This window comes from Volvox carteri (genome assembly GCF_000143455.1).
Source record: "Volvox carteri f. nagariensis unplaced genomic scaffold VOLCAscaffold_1, whole genome shotgun sequence".
NCBI lineage: Eukaryota > Viridiplantae > Chlorophyta > Chlorophyceae > Chlamydomonadales > Volvocaceae > Volvox > Volvox carteri.
The window spans coordinates 4898829-4917880 of NW_003307545.1; the positions used below are offsets into that span (position 1 = coordinate 4898829).

Consider the following 19052-nt stretch of genomic DNA (forward strand, 5'->3'; position numbering starts at 1 on the left):
TTTGTACAGACGTGGTTCATCACAACGCATTTGAAATTATGCAACACTCCATACAGACGCTGTTTGTTCTCCGTGTCGAGGTGCTTCGTTTGTACCTCTGCAAGAGCTATGCACATGCTTAGTTCCTGTGAAATGCGGAACTAGCTAGGTGCATCACATTATCGCACAATTCTTTTAACAACTTTTGGAGAGGAATCCGGCAAAAGGCGATTGTGTTGAAGGCGGGGCTGCTGAATGTCTTTCCTTCTGAGGGAACACAAGCACAGAATTAGGGAACCTTGGGGTTTTAAGGAAGAGGAGCACTAGGAAGACAAGACCCGTCCCACATTGGCTTCTACGGTTGCTTAAATACGAAGGGCAGGACTGGAACGCCCGAGCCAGGTATGGCCCTTGCAGGCGCCTGGCAGTTTGCTCAAGGTCTTGGGCAAAGGTGTTTGGCAATATGTCAAACAATGGGGAGCCACGGTCAACGGCATGAAGCTCGGGGGCCGGGGGCCAAAGACATATCCAGTTGGTAGTGTCAATCATGGTACAATAGCTTCCCTCACTGTTCGTGCAGGGGCCAGGCAACGGCTTCCCTCGGTGCGCCGAAGAAGCGGCAGCTGCTGCTGCTTGCGTGCCCGCCGGCCCCCTGCTGTGTATGATCGCACTGCGCCACCATTCGGGCACCGCAATTTCACATGTGTGCGAGTGTGTTTTCCTAACGTTGGTGTTGGTGTTCCATCCGCCGCAAAGAACCGGAACTCCAGAAGTCCGGGGACTGCTGCTGCTGTCCGGGGGCTGCAGCATGGTTAATTTGAGCAAGCTGTAGACTCTTTCTCCTTACGCGGGTAAAAACTTGAGCGTCTTCGAGTCCGCCTCACCTCCCAGCAACCAGCATGCCTCCCAACAAACCTGGGCTACAGCTGCTATGCGGGCCGCCTAGACCTGACCATGTTGTCGCCAACCTGACCGGGCCCCCACGCGCGCACACATACACCACACCAGCATCCTCCTCCATGCGCCATTACCACCGCAACAACACCCCTCACCCTCACAACAACCTTGCCGCAATGGACCGTTGCTCATCCTCCTCCCGAAGCATCTGCCGTACAATCCCCACCACCGACTCTGCCACCTGCACCCCGCCTCCACCTCCTCCACCTCCCCCCGTATACCGCCGCTCTAGCAACCGGTTCAGCGCACCACGCAGCTGCTTCACCAGCACGGCGGTTTGCGCGCGGCAGGAAATACGCAATACCCCGTTTCCAGCAGCCGCCGCCGCCGCCGCCGCCATGGCTGCTCCAGAGCCGGGCCCAGCGCCCACGAGCACCGCCCCCTCGGCGTGCAGCACCGTCAGGGGGCCCCCGAACAGCATCAGACATAGAGGGGACACGGAGGTCACGTCGCGGAGGAACAACCGAGCGGTCTTGACCTGCGGGAGACGGGTTTCGGCGGGGGCCACACCAGGAGGGAGGGGTCCACACCAGGAGGGAGGGCGGCACAATGAAAGAATGTGGAAGGGAATGCATGTGTGTAAGCACCAAGTTGGTTGCAGAGGAACTGATCTAAGGGACAACACATCAAGTTGGAGCTGCGAACCGGTCAGAAGGAGGCTGTGGCCACTGCGTGACCACCACAAAGCACACGAACACACATATACACATACACACACACCTGTTCCCGTATCGCGCCTCAAATTATACACACACACACACGCGCCACGCATGTGCGTGTATACATACACCGTGGCGCCCTCCCCCGCACCTTCTCCAAGTAGACCAGGTAGGGGTGGTGCAGCTGGGGCGTGTTGAGGGCTGCCACCACACTGCTGGGGTGTACGAACACCTCCTCCCCAGCGCCAGCTCCAGGGGCGGCATCCGTCCAGCGGGGTGGGCTGGTGGGGCTGGAGTCCTCCCCCATAACGGCCACGGCGGGACTCAGCGCCGCGCACAGAGCCGCCTTCACCTGGCGGGGGAGGTGTAAGGAGAGGGAGGGAAGAGGGACGGAGGGGGGGCAGTAGATCGCGCACAACTCAAAACAAGCTGCATCTGTCCACGTTCATCAAAGCACCTCCTACCGCCGTCGTCCAAAGCCGGATAACGGCTTCCCGGGTGGTGCGGGTAGGATCCGCGCGGGCGGGCCGGCGGCGCAATTACCCCCTCTCATCATCATCATCAACAGTTCCGATGGTAACACATGTTGCCTTCCCGCTATTGCTTCCGTGTGTCCTTGCTACCGCTAGCCCACCCGCCAACCACCAACTGACAACTCACCACTAGGGGGTCCCTGGCGAACTTGTTCCAAGGGGCAGTCGGATCGTCCAGCCACGCCGCTGCTGCCGCCATGGCCGCCTTGCCGCCACCGCCAAATCCGCCGCCGCCACCATCGCCGTCCCCATACGCTCCTCCTCTTCCTCCACTTCGCTCCCCACCCGGCTGCACCAGCCTGGCATCCGCCAACATGGCCGCCAACTGGCACCGCATCTCAGACAGCTGCTCCAGGGTTTGGACGTGCAGGAAGTGGCGACGGGCCACTTGGGCGGCAAGTCTTGTGCCTCCGCCGTACTTAGGGGAGGCAGCCACCTGGAGGGGGCACCCCGGGGCGTACAGGAGGGGGGTTGTGTTGGGGGGCAGTTGGGGGAGGGGGCGAATGGGGGTATCATAACGTGGAGCCGGGGGGGGTATATTTGCGTATGGGGGCGTTCTCCAGGCGCCACCTTCACATTCACGTCTTCAATAAGTACCCACTGGGTCGCAGTACAAACAGCAGCGCTGTACGGTGTACAGGAGAAGACGCAAACAAATGCCGTGGCGTGTGTCTGCAGCCTATGTGTATGTGTGTATGTGTGTCAGAGAGAGAGAGAAAGAGTCTCTCTCACATACACACACATACATATCATCACCTAATCAACCCAGTCAGGACAACTGAAAGGCCTATACAGGCACCCTCCCTCCTTCTTCCTCTCCCTCCCTCCTCCCCTTCACCCCCTCCGCCCACCCGCCACAGCTCATACGCCGCCACCAGCAGCAGATGATCCGACTGCTGCCCCGCGGCAATGCCCTCAGAGCCGGGGGCCGCCAGGGCCCGCCGGGCCCGCTCCGCCTCCCCGCGATCGTCTGCGGGGGTCAGGAAGGGAGACCTGCGCTCCGACACATACACACATACATACTCAGTACATGACACAGGGGAAGGAGTGTCTGACACGGCGATGTTGCCCCGGGGGGATCCCCCATGTAGTCGAGGAAGGGTAGCGAGGCCAGCTGGGCCATGCCATCACCCCCCCTTTCACGCCTCGTAGTGTGCACGGCAGCAACTCCGACCTATACAGACTATACAGACAAAACACACCACCATAGACACGCACACGCACGTACATACATACATACACGCAAAACAGTCCTCACCCTCCTCCTCAGCCCCCTCCTCACAAAAACCCACTTGTGGCTCATGGCCGCCGCGATGGTGACAGCGGGTGCCAGGCAGCCCAGCAGCGCCCCCAGCACCAGCAGCTTCCCCAGCCGGGGGCCCACAGGCAGCAGAGCCAACTGGCGACCCAACGGACTGAGAACCTCCGGACAGGAGGAGGAGGAGGAGGACGAGGGGGCCGCAGTAGCAGCAGATGAAAAAGCAGGAGGAGGGGCGCCTGGCTGCTGCTGCTGTTCTTGCCGCTGCTGCTGCTGCTGCTGCGGTTGTGTTGAAGCCTGTGATAGAGCCTGTGTTGATGTTGAGGTTGATGTTGGGATGGTGGTGGTGGTGGTGGTGGTGGTGGTGGTGGTGCTGGATGGTGGTTCCAGGGCTCCTACTTGTCTGAGCACCTCCAGGGCCGCAGCCACAGCCCGGGGCTGGGGGGGCTCCAGGACTCGGGACAGGAAGTCCGAGACGGGACCCAAACCCATGAGCAGGATCTGAGGAAGGGAAGGGGGAGGGGGAGGGGGAGGGGGTGGGTGGGGGGGAGGGTGGTTGGGAGGGGGAGGGGGAGGGGGAAGGGAAAGGAGAGGGGGAGATGAAAGGGCAGAATGGGAAGTCGAAAATGAAAAGCCGGGAGTGCGCCAGGGCATGGGGAAGGGAAGGGGGACGAGGGGGAGGGGCGATTGGATCGTGTCCATGGACCGGCCCCAACACGCACCTGCAGTACAAGCTCCTCCAGGGGCACCCGGGTGATCTCGGGGGCGCCGTACCGCCGTAGACCCCCCTCAAAGCGCGCTCGAGTGTACGTCGCGTACGACACACCGGGTCGTACACGTCCCGCTCGTCCCGCCCTCTGTTGTGCACTGGCAGCACTAACCCAATCCTCCACCAGCATGGACATGGAGCGGGCGGGGTTAAACCTGTACGGCATAGAGGTGGGATTCGGTCGCCACCTACTTTGGGAGCCACCTAGTGCTCGGGGCTATTGGACCGCTGTGTGTTTCTCCTTCCTTCCTAAATACCCCGGAAGAGGAAGAGGAAGAGGAAAAGAGGAAGAGGAAAGGAGGAAGAGGAAGAGGAAGAGTGGCCCTCTGTTTGCTGCCCGTCTGTTGTGGCTACCTGGCCAACATCTTCATCTGCCGTCTGATGGTCACACGTGATGGGGCCGCCAAAAGACATACAGACATAAACACAGACACAGACAGACATACACAGACACACACACACAGACACGTCCCCGCACCTCCTTTCCTTGTGTTTTCCCGTGTCCACCACCGCCACCACATCCTCGATCGTCAGAGACGTCTCCGCGATGTTGGTGGCCAAAACCACCTTGCGCAGCCCGGGGGGCGGGGGCCGCAGAGCCGCACGCTGGCCCGCAGGGGGGACGGCACTGTGCAGAGGTAAAACCACGCAGCGGGCGCCGCCGTACACGGCGGCGCCTCCGCCTCCGCCGCGGAGTCCCGAGTACGCCCGCTGCGCCGTTAGACGGTCGTACAGGTGGTTAATCTCGCCAATGCCTGCATCACCATCGCCATGAAGCGAGTGAGTGCGCGGAGGGGGGAAGCCAAAGCAACACCCACAAACCGCACCCACAAACCGCACCCACAAACCGCACCCACAAACCGCACCCACAAACCGCACCCACAAACCGCACCCACAAACCGCACCCACAAACCGCACCCCCCACGCACACACACACACACACAAACACACACACCCCAAAAAAATCTAAATGTTCCGGAATCCGTGGTCTTTTCACCGCAGACCCACAAACACCCAAACACCCACAAACCGTACAGTAGCAACAGCAGCAGACTTATATCAGCAGCTGCAACAGCAGTCGCAACAGCACACTAGCAGTACCAGGGAGGAACACCAGCACCGCCCCGGGCTCCGTCGTGGCGTCGATGTACGACAAAAGAGCTTCCAACAGGTCGTAGTCAATGCGATGTTCGTCCAGCCGAGCCAGGTTGCGTCGTACATGTAGCGGGCGGTCGACATACAGCTCCGGGTCGTACTCGGGGTTGAGGGGAGCGGAGAGCGCCTCGTCGTCTCCGAAACCACGCGCCACTAGATCCCTCTGGCCCCTACGAGGGTGGGATGTGTATGTGTGTGTATGGGGGGGGGGAAGATAAAGTCGGACCACTGGCAATGAAGCAGATAGGCCAGGGATAGACGATAGCCCAGGAGAAGATAACTGCTGCACCAGGAATATTTACTGACGAATGATGGCTTGAACAATAATCTTGGCGGCGACGTTGGGCCCGCTGGGGTTGCGAGACGAGTTACTTGCTAGCTGGCAAGTCCAAAGTCCAAAGAAGGCAGAAGGCGAAAAATGCGGAAAAGCTACCTAGGCGCCGAGACGAAAGGAAAGTCTTATAAAAGTCAGAAAAAGGACGTGTGTTGGGGGGGGTGAGAGGAAAGAGGCAAAGAGCGCAAGGGGTAAGAGATGTGATTGATGTTCACGGGTAAATCACTCGCCGACTCGGACCCGGGAAGAGCAGCGGGGAAGTAGTACTATATAGTATACGGAAAACACACACGTACGCACGCGTCTGCCCTAGACAAACACACTTTTATTTTTCCACAACAACATGGCTCAGCTTCCTCCAAGTACACAATACTCGTTTCGCGTACTGACCGCCAAATGTCGCTGAAATGTTCACTTTCCTTTCCACCGCACCAGCCCCGCCGGCCCCCCCAGCCCCCCCCACCTGCTTCCTCCCCCCAGACGCTGCGCGTACACCTGGGCCGCACCCGGGCCACGTCGCCTCAGCGCTGCAGGCGCATCTGAAGCCAGTCGGTACTCGGTTGCCTCGTACACGTCCTCTAAGAACAGTCGGCTGACGGGGAAAGTGCGACCGGCGGCGTGTAAGACTGGGGATGAGGCCGGCGGCCCCAAGGGGCATGAAGAAAAGGGGGAGAAAGGGGGGTCATCGGACATCGACGGGGTCGGATTTCCTCCGGAGGACGCCCCCGGAGAGGATAACATATGACAGGGTTTGATGTTCAGCTACAACCACCATCCCCGTCTACCAACCACATGGAGACCCCCTTTCCCCTCCCCCCCCACACACCCCTTCCCCCTCCCCCACACACCCCTTCCCCTTCCCCCACACCCCCCTTTCCCCCTCCCCCACAACCTTTCCCCCTCCCCCACACCCCCCTTTCCCCCTCTCCCACACACCCCGTCCCCCCTCCCCCACACCCCCCTTCCCCCGCGCAGCCCACGTACCCGGACATCCTCCGAAGTAGTTGGCGAACAGCTTGGCGTCCAGAGTGGCGCTCATGAGCACCACCTTAAGAGCCGGAGCAGGAGGAGGAGGAGGAAGAGGTGAATCCGCCCCTTCCGTCCCCTCCGGCTGCTGCTGCTGCTGCTGCTGGGCCCTCCTCGCCGCCAGCAGGTCTCTCAGCAGCGCTATGAGGAAGTCGGACTGCAGGGACCTCTCGTGCACCTCATCCACCACCACGTGGGTCACCCCGTGAAGGGAGGGGTCACCGGCCAGCCGGCGGAGGAGGATGCCTGTGTGTGGGGTGTGTGTGGGGGGGGGTATGTGTGGGGGTGTGTGGGGGTGGGGGGGGGGAAGGGCGGGGGAAAAGCGGGGGGAGCGGGGGAGGGAGGAGCACGGCAAGGCCCTGTCAACCTGCCTGCACACCTAGCCGCCTACCTGTCTACCTGCCTACCACGTCCCCAAATGTCTCGTTCCCAAATACCCATATCCCCAGAAAACCACATCGCAATAGCCCTAACACACCCCTGCATAGCCCGAACTGCATTCGTCATATCTTGCCAACCCCATCCCCATTATTTCCACCCCCGCTTTCACCCCCACTTCCATTTCCATCCCCCTCCCCCCACAGCTCCCACCCGCCCGCTGCCACCGCCAACCTGTGGTACAGAACGTGAGCCGCGTGTGGCGGGTCACTGCCGCCCCCAGTCGCACGTGGTAGCCGGTGGTGGAGGCGGGGCCGGGGCTGCCGGGGGGAGGCTCGCCCCGCTCCTCAGCCACGCGCTCAGCTACGCTAATTGCGGCGATGCGCCGCGGCTGAGTCACCACCACGTGGGTGCGGCCGCCAGCATCAGAACAAATGGCATCTTCTAGAAGGTATTGCGGAACCTGAAGCAAGATTCGGTTCAAAAAGTCTAGGGTTTATGGGGTTAAGATTCAAAGAGTTAAGAAATGTGGCAGTTCTCCGTACTAACTGTTTTGTCTGGGTTGAAAAGTCATAGTTCGATGGGTTCGACGTTCGATGATACTGTGTCACTGAATGCAGTGGAAAACGGATAAAAAACTCCGATTATTTGTTTGGGGTTATTTGAAAGCGGCCGATGGGTAGTGCCTGAATTAAGTATGGACAGCCAATCGCCGATAGTCTCTGATCAGCAACTAAAAGAGCTAGGAGTAATCTTTCACAATCCGCCCTTACCACCCATCCGTGAAACAAAAATAATTGACGGCAGAAAATGCAGGGTGAGCGCGACATCCTTGAGCTTACTCATGACACCCACGACGAGAGCCCACCAAGCGCATTTTAACACGAGCCTATTTTTTATGTTCAAACGATATATTTTCAGGTATTTCGATCCGAGACTGAACGGAAAAAGCATATCGGGGCATGCCAAATCAAAGTTGCCGAGAACTGCGAGAATGGTGCAAGGCAGGCACAGCCAGCGAGCAAGTAGCAGTCATCTTCAAGATCAACCAAAGGCACCTGTCTTCTTTCCTGCAGGGCTACCTGTGTACTGAAAGCAATTGAGGTTTGCGGGGGTCCCGCCTGGCACAGATGGCTTCCCTTCAAGCCCGGTGCGCACCCTCGATTCGCTTTTCCTGTAAGAATGCCTGCCCTTTGCCCGCACTCCCGTCAAACCGCACCCCCCCTCCGCATGACCTTTCTAGGTGGCCGTGACGCCGGGGAGTTGGAGGCCTGTGAGTCCCGAGTTCTGGAGGTGCGTCTCAGAAGCAATCAGCGACGGGGTCCCTCCCTACGCCAAACCACCTTCTGCCCCCCTCCTTTCCTCCCTTAGCTTGCATAACGGTTCCCATCGCTGCGTGTCCCTATCTACTACATCTATACAAGGGCCACCAGCAAGGGGCAGTAGTGGGACCGCGCTCAAGAGGTATTAAGGCATACCGCGGGGCGGCGAATTTATCTAGTTGAAATGGAATATGCGCGGAGGGAAGCATTTCTCAGCCACCTGATCTTCTTCTATCTCTGCGCCACCCTGTCCTTTTCCCCCCCGTTACTTAAGCAATCCGACTTTTTTCTTTTCTCAGCCACCTGATCTTCTTCTATCTCTGCGCCACCCTGTCCTTCCCCCCCCCGTTACTTAAGCAATCCGACTTTTTTCTGCTCCTAACGAGCATGACGTTAGCTTTTCGTACAGAGCCTTCTGTCCAAGCCCTTCCTTTCCATTTATGTCAAGTCGCGGGGTGCTTGGCAAGTGGTAAAGGCGAAATGGGGTTAATACTGGCGAAACGGGGTTAAGGACGTGGCGACCCCCGCGTGATCTCGGAATGGAATGGAATAGATCCATGGTTGGGCCAAATCCCTGGGCTGGGAACAGCCGGGGTTATAAAGACCACGTGATGAGTCTTTTTTGACGTTGCAGAAGAAGACAGCGTGGTTCCCCCTCCCTTGGGCCCAAGCTACACAACGGCACCCAGCCTTTGTGGGGGATGAGAACCTGCAGCACAACCAGCCAGCCTCCCAACCAGCCAGCCGGCCTTTACCCGCCCTCGTCCCGCTTCATGTTTCTTGTCGCGCCCTCGACGTCCTCCTCCTCCCCTCCCGCGGCCCATTACCACCCTTCCCCGCAATAGGAGTGTGTGATGGCGGCAAAGGGCAACTGCCAGTCACACGCCGTGTCGCTGTGTGAGACCTCGCACCCCACTCACTTGTGGCTCGAGTGAGCAGCCCGAGGAGGAGGTGGAGGGAAGCGGGAGGAGCGCGTGGAGACTCAACGAGAAAGAGCGTGGTATACCACAAGAAGAGGAAGAGGGTGGTGGCCAGGAGGAGGGGGAGGAGGAGGAGGAGCAGAGGTGCAGGGGAGAGGAACCAGAAGCACGAGATACCTGCGAGCAACCTTGTAGACCTCTTTTGAAAAAGCCAGCGTCTTTGGACGATGGTTGTCGGCAACCGTTGGCAACGTTACGTGAGGCAACCCCAGGACGTGAGAGCGGCGACGGATGCTGTTGGAAGCCCTTGCACGCGGCCCGATGTGTTCATGCTGTTGTTGTTACAGTGTTTACCGTCGCTAGGTCGTGAAACATGTGTGTCTGTACCTATGGAGGCAGGCTTGCATTCGCTCAGTAAGGTGGTGATGGCGGATGTGGTTTGAATCTGAGGGGGATTCTGAATCCAGATTTTGCACTGGAAGGGTTGGCAATCTACGACAATCTATGAATACTGCTACATAGGAACGGATGGGAGTGGAGGGGGATGCGGGGGCACTCAACTCTCCACTCGCATTTAAAAAAATGCCGATACATCCGCGTTTAGGTAGCAACTCAAACGACCGGACAAGAAGTTGGGATGAGTGGGGTTCGAATGGGGTTCTTGTTTTCTTGCTTTTCGAGGCTGCCTGTCGCTTTTAAGACTCTCCCTGGCCCAGCCGCTACACGGTGGAACACTCGACAGGCATAGCCATCATGACGTCAGGCAGTTAGCTGTACTTGGTAGGCGGCCAAGGATCTATCCCTAATTCCATGTCTCGTATGTGAAGGAAAAAAAAGGAAACTACGACGGGACCGTAAATATTGTAGTTGAGTGCTTTGCTGCTGCATCGCAGGAAAAGAAGAGAAAAGGACAGAGAGAAAAAGAAAGCCCACACCCACATGGGCGCACGCACGCGCGGATGTGGCCGTGTGAATGTGTAAGGGAGGCAGGACCTCAGGGGGGAGTCCCTTGGGGTAGGCATTAGGTATAAGGTGTTAGACATAGGCCCCTGCCCCTCCATACACCCACATACACGCGCACACACACCGCCCCAAAACAACGCTCCCCCCTTGTCCCTCCAAACTCGAATCCACCGCACAGCTATCGCCCCAGTCCGGCATTGCGAATTACCGCGAGCCTACCGCCGCCATTCGGCGGTAGACTGCCATTCCACGGTAGCCGTTTGCGGCGAGGGCTGAACCCCAAACCCGTCGTCCCACTGGACTCCGCTACTATTCTACTACTCGGCTATGGCTGCACAAGGGCCCACAGCGTTGCGCTGATGCACTCAACCCGTTCGGGGTCCGCTGTAACAAATCACATTCTGCACAACTGACCCGTGGGTCGCCCGTCAGACCTCTCACCTGGGTGGTCTTACCGCAGCCCGTGTCGCCTGAGAGGTGGTCCCAGGGGGGAGGGGGAGGGGGAGGGGGAGGGGGAGGGGAAGGAGGAGGCGGGGGAGGGGGAAAGCGGGCGGGCAAGTGGGTGATATGGGAAGAGAGCGGGGGCGATATGGGAGGTAAGGGAGGCAAAGGGATGTAAGCAAGCAGACAGGAGGAAGGGCGGCGGGCGGCGGGAAGCGGGGATGAGAAACACACGACCCCGGAATCTCTCCCCCTACCAATACACACGGAAAAAATATGATGCAATTCAACACAGGAAATCCCGAACTTGAACTTGGTTGACCCCCAAGTCCCGGGCTGCAGGCGGATGTTGGCCAAAGGCTGCGAGCCCAAGCGGGTGCCTGCCGGGTGCCCAAGCAGGCAGACCTGCTTTCCCCCCCCTTCCTCCTCCTCCTCCTCCTCCTCTAAACAGCCGCGGCCCATGTACCCCGCCGCGGCACACCAGGCAGCGGGGGCCCCAAGCCCCGGTTCTGACCCGCAGTCGAATACATACACAATACACAACCGACACTCACCCCCACGCCATGTGTATTGAGTCCCAACACGCGGTGCCAACCTTTTCCAACACCCAGCCCACCACTGCGTTGTTCGATACACCGCACCCCGCACCCCGCCATACACACACACAACCCTGCCCGCCCACCCGCCCGCCCGGCCTTACCGCTCACGACCACGACGTCCCCCTGCCGCAGCGCCTCCAGCAGCTCCCCCTTCACTGCCGCAATGGGCAGAGCCGCACGTGCCGACGCCATTGCCTGACCCGCGGGACTGTCCTGCCAGCGCTCCAGGGCGGCCCGCAGAGAGGCGCTGACGGCCGACTCGGTGTCGGACTCGCGGCGACGGCCCTGGGAATGTACATTACACGTACATAGAAAACAAAAAAAGTAAAAAAAACCGACTACCCTTAATATATGACCTTCAAGGCCCTAATGCTAAGGGGGGGGGAGTGTAAGCTGGAGAGGGGGAATGTGGGGTGGTTCCCGAAGCACTTCCGGGACATAAAACACACGACACACGTCCGCCTCCGCCTCCCGGAGACCTGACTCAACGGACTCGTCACCGACGTCATTTCATCGACGGCAGTTTGTACCTGCGCCTGCACCTGGGCCTGCGCCTGGGCCTGGGCCGCCTGAGCCTCGTCCGTGAGAACCGCCTCCGCCTCCGTCATGTCCGCTTTAACCTCCCCGGGTTCCGGCTCCGAAACCGGTCCTTCCTCTTGGACGGGTTGCTCTGTGACCAGTTCCTGGTCCTGCTTCTCCCCCTCCTCCTCCTGCGGCTCCTCCCCCTCCTCCTCCTGAGGCTCCTCCAGCGCCATCATCATGTCCTCCCACTCCTCCTGCTCCACTGCATCCCCGTCATGGTGGGTCATGGGCTCAGCATGGGAGTCAGATTCCCCCTCATCCACCTCCTCACCCTCCTGCACCTCCTCAGGACCCGGCTCCGGCGCCGGCTCCTGGCTTTCCTGCGGCTGCGGAGCCTCTAGCTGCGTGAGCTGCTGATCCCCTGCATCCGGCTCTTGTGCACATGCCGCCAGCTGTGATGTGGGCAGGAGTGCAGGAGGAGGAAGAGGAGGAGGCAATGGAGGAGGTGCAATGCAGGGCGGCTGCGGTGCCGCCGCTGTCGCAAGCTGCGATGTACGCGCAAAGGGCAGCGGCGGCGGGGGTATTATTGCTGCTGGCGCTGGCGGCGGCCGGGAGAGCAGCTCCCGCAGTACCGCCAGCTTCTCCTCCTCAGCCTGCTTGGCCGCCGCCGCCGCCGTGCCGGCTGCCACTACGGCGGCGCCGGCGGCGTCGGCGGCGGCCGCCGCCGCGGCGGAGCCGTCGGCGGCCTCCCACTCCAGCCACTGCTGCCGCCACTGCGGCGCCAGCGATTGGGACATGGACTGCTGCAGCTGCAGCGGCGGCGTTACCTCGTACAGAGCGCGCGCTGCGGCGGCGTCCTGCGCCGTCAGCGCGTCCGGCCAAGTCGGGGGCGGGAGCCGCGAGCCGCCACCGCCGTCAAGGGCCTGGCACTCCTTTGCAGGCACGCCGTACACACGTATGCCGTACAGGTTGCGCTTCTTCGCCAAGCCCCTACGGCAGCGGAGGAATACCGCCGGAGGACTCATCAATCAAAAGCACAATCTAACCCAGCATACATGACCCTACCCTACCCGGACGCGAACCCGAACGCGCATGAGCATGCAAAATCTCAGTAAGTAACGCAGCTCAATACTGAACAATGCGTTCTATGACGCAACTCAACATTAACCCATTACCGAAAATGACGACAATGATGACAACATGACAATGGAAATCTAGACTATCAAGCGGAGAGGATACGAGCTGATAGGACCGGAAGCGAGGGGCTGGGGGGGGGGCCCTGGTAGGAGGTAAGGGAAGGGAAGGGAGGGGGAGTTGCCCGGCGGCATCATCCGGTGGCGCGAGAGGGGCACCCGGGCCAAACTCATGTGTGTCCCCGTCACGAAGGAGGGGGGGTAACCCGGGGGGGGGGTGACCCCCGGCAAAACCTTGCCCGGGGGGCCTGGATACAGCAGCCTCTGGAGGATACATGCTGGGCCATGGATCCTCCCCATACATGGAAACGGTGTGGAGAAGTGCTTATCGCCCTTCCTTTAGTGTACCTGTCTCTCCCTGTTTTTACTTTTCTCGTTGCCGTACATGCAGGCTACCATGCTAGCGAGGCAAGCTACCAGGTCCGTGCATGGTGATTGTGGCTTTGCTTCGTGTAGACCTTGCTATCGAGCTTTCGTGCGTTCGTGCTTGCATGGTCGTCCTGCCCTGAGCTCCCGGGCTACCCCCCGCCACCCCCCGTGTCTCCCCCCCAGTTCAACACCACGGACGTAACAGTCACAAATACACAATCACAACCGCGGACAGTTTAACTTTCCCCCGCCCCTGGGTCCCCACCCCCTGAAGGCCCCCTCTTCACCCTTGGCCCCCTCTGGCCCCCTCCCAACCTCGCGGGTCCTAGATCCAGGACCACGTTGTAGCGGAAGGCGCCGCCGCCGCCGCCGCCACCGCCGCCGCTGCTGTCCTCGCCAGCTGCTGCCACTGCCGCCAGACGTTCGTACCGGGGCTGCGACCAGGCCTGCTTCTGGCACAGCTGCGACAGCAGCGCACGCGGCGTCTTGGGTTGCTCCTGCGGGGGCACGAGCGTGTATGTGGGTTAAGACGAACCACTGGGGGGTGTATGGGGTGGCGGTGGTGGTGGTGGTGGTGGATGGAGGCCCGAAAAATGAGGACTCGGGTGCTAGGGAAGCTTTTGGCAGGTTAAGAGCTTGAGAGCGCATCGAAGGGCGACACGGGAAAAAGCAGCTGCGGCGGCCGCAGCTTCACGTGTGGGAGCGGCGCAGGGAGACCACGGATGAGCTGCTCATCCCCTCGGCCCCCGAACTCAAGCCCCCACCTCACCGGGGCGGCACCAGCACCAGGACCACCAACACCGCCAGGCTGCGTCTTGGCGGCGCCTCGCTTGCCGCCTTTGCCGCCGCCGGCGCCTTTGCCGTACTCGCCCCAGGGGCCAGGCACCGCTTCTGCCGCCGCGCGCAGCAACGCTGATGGCGGCGCGGCGGGCGTCGAGAAATCCAGCCCGCCGCCGCCGCTGCCATCATCATCGTCAAAGAGGCTGGGGAGCGAAAAGCCGGTGTCGCCGTCAACGGCGGCGGCGGCGGCGGCGGCGCCAGCCTTCCTGGACCTGTCAACGTTGCCTGACGCCGTCGGTGGTGCCGCATCCGCATCCTTTCCTTGGAGAGGTGACTCCTGTATGATGGCACCCGTGTTCGAGTTTAACCTACTGGATTTCAAACTTGGGACTTCGCGCAGTTTCAAATTTTTAATTTGCGACACACAGCCGGATTTTTACAAATACGTCCTGATGCCGATGCTGATGCTGATGCTAAGCGTTGATGTGATGGGTGAGACGCAGGTTGTCAGGGTCCGTTCTCCGTCATGCATCAATCGCACGTAACAAACAGATGGGTGCAGTAGCCGACCCCCACCCTCCCGCCAGTACCACGTAACACACCACTTTCTCTCTCTCTCCCGCGCACCTCATCACCGCCAGACAAGTCGTCGTACGCTGGCTCCCCCTCCGCGGCTGCTGCCGCCGCCGTACCGTCGCCGTCGCTGCCGCCACCAGCCCCCGCCACCTCCGCCCCGTCAGCCTCGCGTGTCCCTGCCCGCTGGGCCTCCCTCGCCACCTCCTCCCCTCTCCCGCTCCCGCCGCCTTCCCCGACCGCTCCGCCGCCAGCTACCGCCACCTCCGCCTCGGCCGCCTCGCTGTGACACGGATCCCTATCCTCCCAGCTGTCCGGAACCACGTCATCTTCGGGTTTCGGAGCCACGGGACGGCGGCCGGCAGGCACAGCAGGCGCAGTGGCCTCGGCTTCCGAGTCCGTGTCTGAGGGTGATGTTGACGCGGAGGGCGGCGGGGAGGCTGCTGCGCGCCTGCCTGCTTCGGGGGCCGGAGTTCGGGGGGGAGGGGGTAAGACGAACCACTGGCTCGGGGTGGACGGGAGTTGATCGGGATAGCGGGGAGAGCTCGGAGAGCTCAACTGACCTGAGCTGAACTGAGCGCAGGCAGCGAGCTTCTTTCCGATCCTCGCCCTGGCATCTATCAGCTTCTTAGATACACACACACACACACACACACGCACACACGCACACGCACGCACGCACACACACATACAAAAAAGCGTGTGCCATCTTCGCTGCACACACGTACCCATTCATACACACACGCAAACACACACGCACAAAGGGACCTGGGCCCGGACCGGAAGGCGATGTGAGGCGTTACGTTTCACCGCCCCCCTTCCAGGGGGGAAAAGAGTCCCCACCCGCACCGAAGCCCATCAGCCAGCACTCCAGAAGTTCCATCCTCACCTGCGCCTTTCCCCTTGCCCTTGCCGCCCTTCCCTTGACCGCCATCTCGCTCCTTGCCGCCCTTGGCCTTCTCCCCTTTGCCGCCCTTGCCGGCCGCCTTGTCGCCCCCCTTGCCGCCGCCCTTGTTCTTCTCCCCCTTGCCGCCTTTGACCGCCGCTTTTTCCTTGCCGCCCTTGGCCTTATCGTCCTTGCCGGCGCCCTTATCAGTAACGGCCGCGACCGCCGCCCCCGCCGGCGGCTGCCGCCGCCGCGTCGCACCCGTACTTCCTGCGGCCTGTCCTGCCGCCACCAGGGATCCAGAGGCACCCCCCAAAATCTGGTCTAGTTGCTGCTCCGTGACCCCCAGTGCCGCCATCTCCTGCTTCAGGTCGCGAATCATCAGGCCGACGTCCTTCTGGCGGGCCTTATCACCTGATGTGGTTGTGGTTGGATGGCGGGGGGATGGATGTGTATGGGTTGTCAGGGGTTCATGAGGGGCGAGCGGGGGCGGCAAGAGAGGGGGATATGAGGGGCGACAGACGGCCACACGGGAAAAGTGACGAAAAGTGCCATAAACGTGTCCGCGGCTTGGCCTGCAGTTGACCCGTACATGCCAAGGGGGCAAAGTTTCACGGGTCCAGGCAAGGGGAATAATAATGGATTAGAAATAGCGGGCAAGTAAGCATTCGGTGTTCCCTGTCTGTCTGTCTGTCTGTCCGTCTGTACCCTCCCTGACTGGCACTTCCAACAGACTCTCCCACCAACCCATCCACTGCCTCCCTGCCTCCCACGCACCCGTTGCTTTGGCCCTAGCCGCCACCTCCTTAGCTCGGACCCACTCCTCCGCCAACTGCTTCCGCCGCTCCTCCGGCGGCAGCCGGGACCGCGCCCTCTCCGCCCTCCGGCGAGACACCTCACGCGGGTCGCCCCACACCTCCCACTCGAAATCCGCTACGGAAGAACACGACGATGTGCCTGCCGTACCACCCTCCGCCGCCTCCCGCTCGTCTTCACTGCTGCTGGCCTGCTCGTCCATGTACCGCAGAATCCATTCCTTCATGCCGCCGCCGCCGCCGCCGGCGGCTCTCGTAGCCGCTGCCCCTGCCGCTGAGCCCACGACGTCGTCCGACGTACTTCCTTGCGCTGCCGCCGCCGCCGCCGCCGCCGCCGCGGCCCCGGCGGGCTCTGCCTCGTTGTCGGACACGCCTAAACCGGAATCCGAAGACTGGTCCCACAGCCCGTCACTGCGGCCTTCCAACCGTACAGCTCCGGGCTCCGACTCGCCTGCTACTGCTATTGCTGCGCCAGCTGTTGCGCTGACTAGTTCTTGTTGGTGTTGGGTTTGGGCTACGGCTAGGATGCGTACGGGCGCGCCCCCAGCGCCGCCGCCGCCGCCGGCAGATTTGAACTTCTGGGGCAGCTCCGACGCCGCGAGGTGGAGGCAGAGCCAGTCCAGAGCAGCCTCCAGGGAAGGTGACGAGAGCTGGTACGGCGGGTGTAAGGGTGAAGGGGAGGCTTTGATTGTGAGTGTGGATTTTTAAACAAACGGGACATAGGTGCGGTACGGAAGCATTCGGTGCCATGTGTAATCCCACGATGACGGAGGCGACTGGTGAAGGACGGAAGGCGGCCAGGGGTGGGGGGTGGAACTACGTTTTGAAAATGGTATAACTTAAGAGGGGATGCGGGGATGCGGCCTGCATGCGCCTTCAAAGACCTGCTGCCTGTCCTGGCATCGGGGCCAAACCCGTTGCGCCCACCGCCGCCTCTCCATGTGGTTCCCTTTCACCCCCCACCCCTTTTTTTCCTTAGCCGCGCCGCGCCGCGCCGCGCCGCACCCCTCGGGCCAGCTCCGGAACCACCCTCTTGATGTGCTCGGTTCCGAAACCAGCCGCCAGTAACTGGTTCCACAGGGTGCTGAAGACCGCCAGTGTACGGCCATCCACCGCCGTCGCTGCCCCGGGCTCGCCAGTGCCGCCAGCGGGTCCCCCGCCGCCGCCGCCGCCGCCGCGCTGCGCCATGTGGCGATGATGTTGTTGCTGCTGCTGCTGCTGCTGCTGCTGCTGGTGTTGCTGGAGGAGCAGCTCTTGCCTTTGGAGCTCCTGAGCGCAGTTTAAGACAGGAAAGGTAACCGCGGAGGGAGAGCCGGCGGCTGGGTGTATGGTTGCGGAGTGGTTGGGTCTTACAACCCAGTAAGTAATAGTTACAAGTTACAAGCTCCACGCACAAGTGCGGGGGTATCCGTAAAAGCCTGAGGGGGAGGGGGCACATGGACGGTACATCATTATTCGTGCGGTTACGCGGTAGACCGTCATCGTCCTCCCACGTTTTTATATGTTAAAACATTACCCCCGATTAAAGAACCCACATTGGAAAAACATTAAAAACCAATAACCCCCGATCGAGAAACGAAGCATTTAAGCCTCCTGGCGGAGGAAATTATTCTTGGCTGGGAAACGAATCGCGATGGTGGGGAGGGCGGAGAGAAGTCGCGGGAGGGAGAGAACTTAAGAAGGATGCGGCGCAGGGTTTGCGTCCCGTCAGTGCGAAAAGGGAGAGCACCGGGTACGGCAATAAGCAGGGACTATGTGTTCGGCTTTGGGGATCGTGATAGGAGAGAAGGGATTTGGGTTATTTGGGCGTGCTTCAGAACTGGGGGATGGCTGAGGCGCATGCCAGTGCCGTCGTGTGGGTTGGGCGGGGTTGGGGTTTCGGCGCTAGGGTAGATGGGTTGAGGGGGGGTGTATACGGGGGGAAACTTACCAGCAGCAGAGATCGTATTTGCGCCTCCACTCCAGCAGAGACGCCCCCAACGGCCTTCTTCTGAATGACTGCCGTTGCCATGGCGCCGCCCTCTAGTGCTCCACTGCCGCCGCCACCACCCACCTTGCCACCTTTCCGGCTGTCCGCGGCGCCGCCACCGCCTTTCGTTTTGACGCCTGCATGAGATCTGCCAGGCCGCGTATGACCGGATTTTGGTGGCATGGGAACGCGGCCACGAGAAGACCGGTACGGCGCCTTACGCGACGGTTCAGCCGGGTTCGCTGGATCGCGGTTAAATCAACGTAGATATTTCCCGAATAAGTAGGTTTTGCAAAGATGTAAGCCCGCTTCCTTGTTATCGCTGGTTTCCTCCTGGTTACCGTATCGACTTTCGGGGGAGCAAGCAAATCAGATTGGGTTATCACACAAAATTTGATATAAATTGTTTAGGTACTATGATGACATAAGGTATGACATTAATGTCGTTACATATCTATTTTTTCTATCATAGGGTGTACTTTCTCGTTGACGTTTGGTTGTTCGTGCAGTCCGGTCAATCATTCAAGTGATGCAACGCTCCTGTCTTAAGCACATATGATTCTAAATAGCCACCGTTGTCATTCCTTGCTGCTAGAGACATGTTGCTGTGTTGGCCGCATGCGACATCTCGTCGAGTTGCATCGCCTCGGCG

At 60.7% G+C, this 19052-nt stretch overlaps 1 protein-coding gene across 1 annotated transcript; it reads right to left on the reverse strand.

Annotated features, from left to right (window-relative positions):
• Positions 1 to 1033: 1033 nt before the first annotated feature.
• VOLCADRAFT_86387 (uncharacterized protein) lies at positions 1034 to 18583 on the reverse strand (the record flags this gene model as incomplete). The annotated part of the gene is made up of 22 exons (XM_002946231.1): positions 1034 to 1414; positions 1747 to 1947; positions 2256 to 2564; positions 2980 to 3126; positions 3387 to 3551; positions 3798 to 3887; positions 4109 to 4310; positions 4634 to 4910; positions 5257 to 5480; positions 6108 to 6270; positions 6629 to 6916; positions 7283 to 7439; positions 10695 to 10723; positions 11395 to 11578; positions 11836 to 12805; positions 13693 to 13874; positions 14147 to 14494; positions 14785 to 15185; positions 15620 to 16030; positions 16394 to 17081; positions 17437 to 17700; positions 18362 to 18583. 22 exons carry the CDS (start codon positions 18581 to 18583, stop codon positions 1034 to 1036), a joined length of 6303 nt encoding a protein of 2100 aa, XP_002946277.1.
• Between the last annotated feature and the right edge of the window lie 469 nt (positions 18584 to 19052).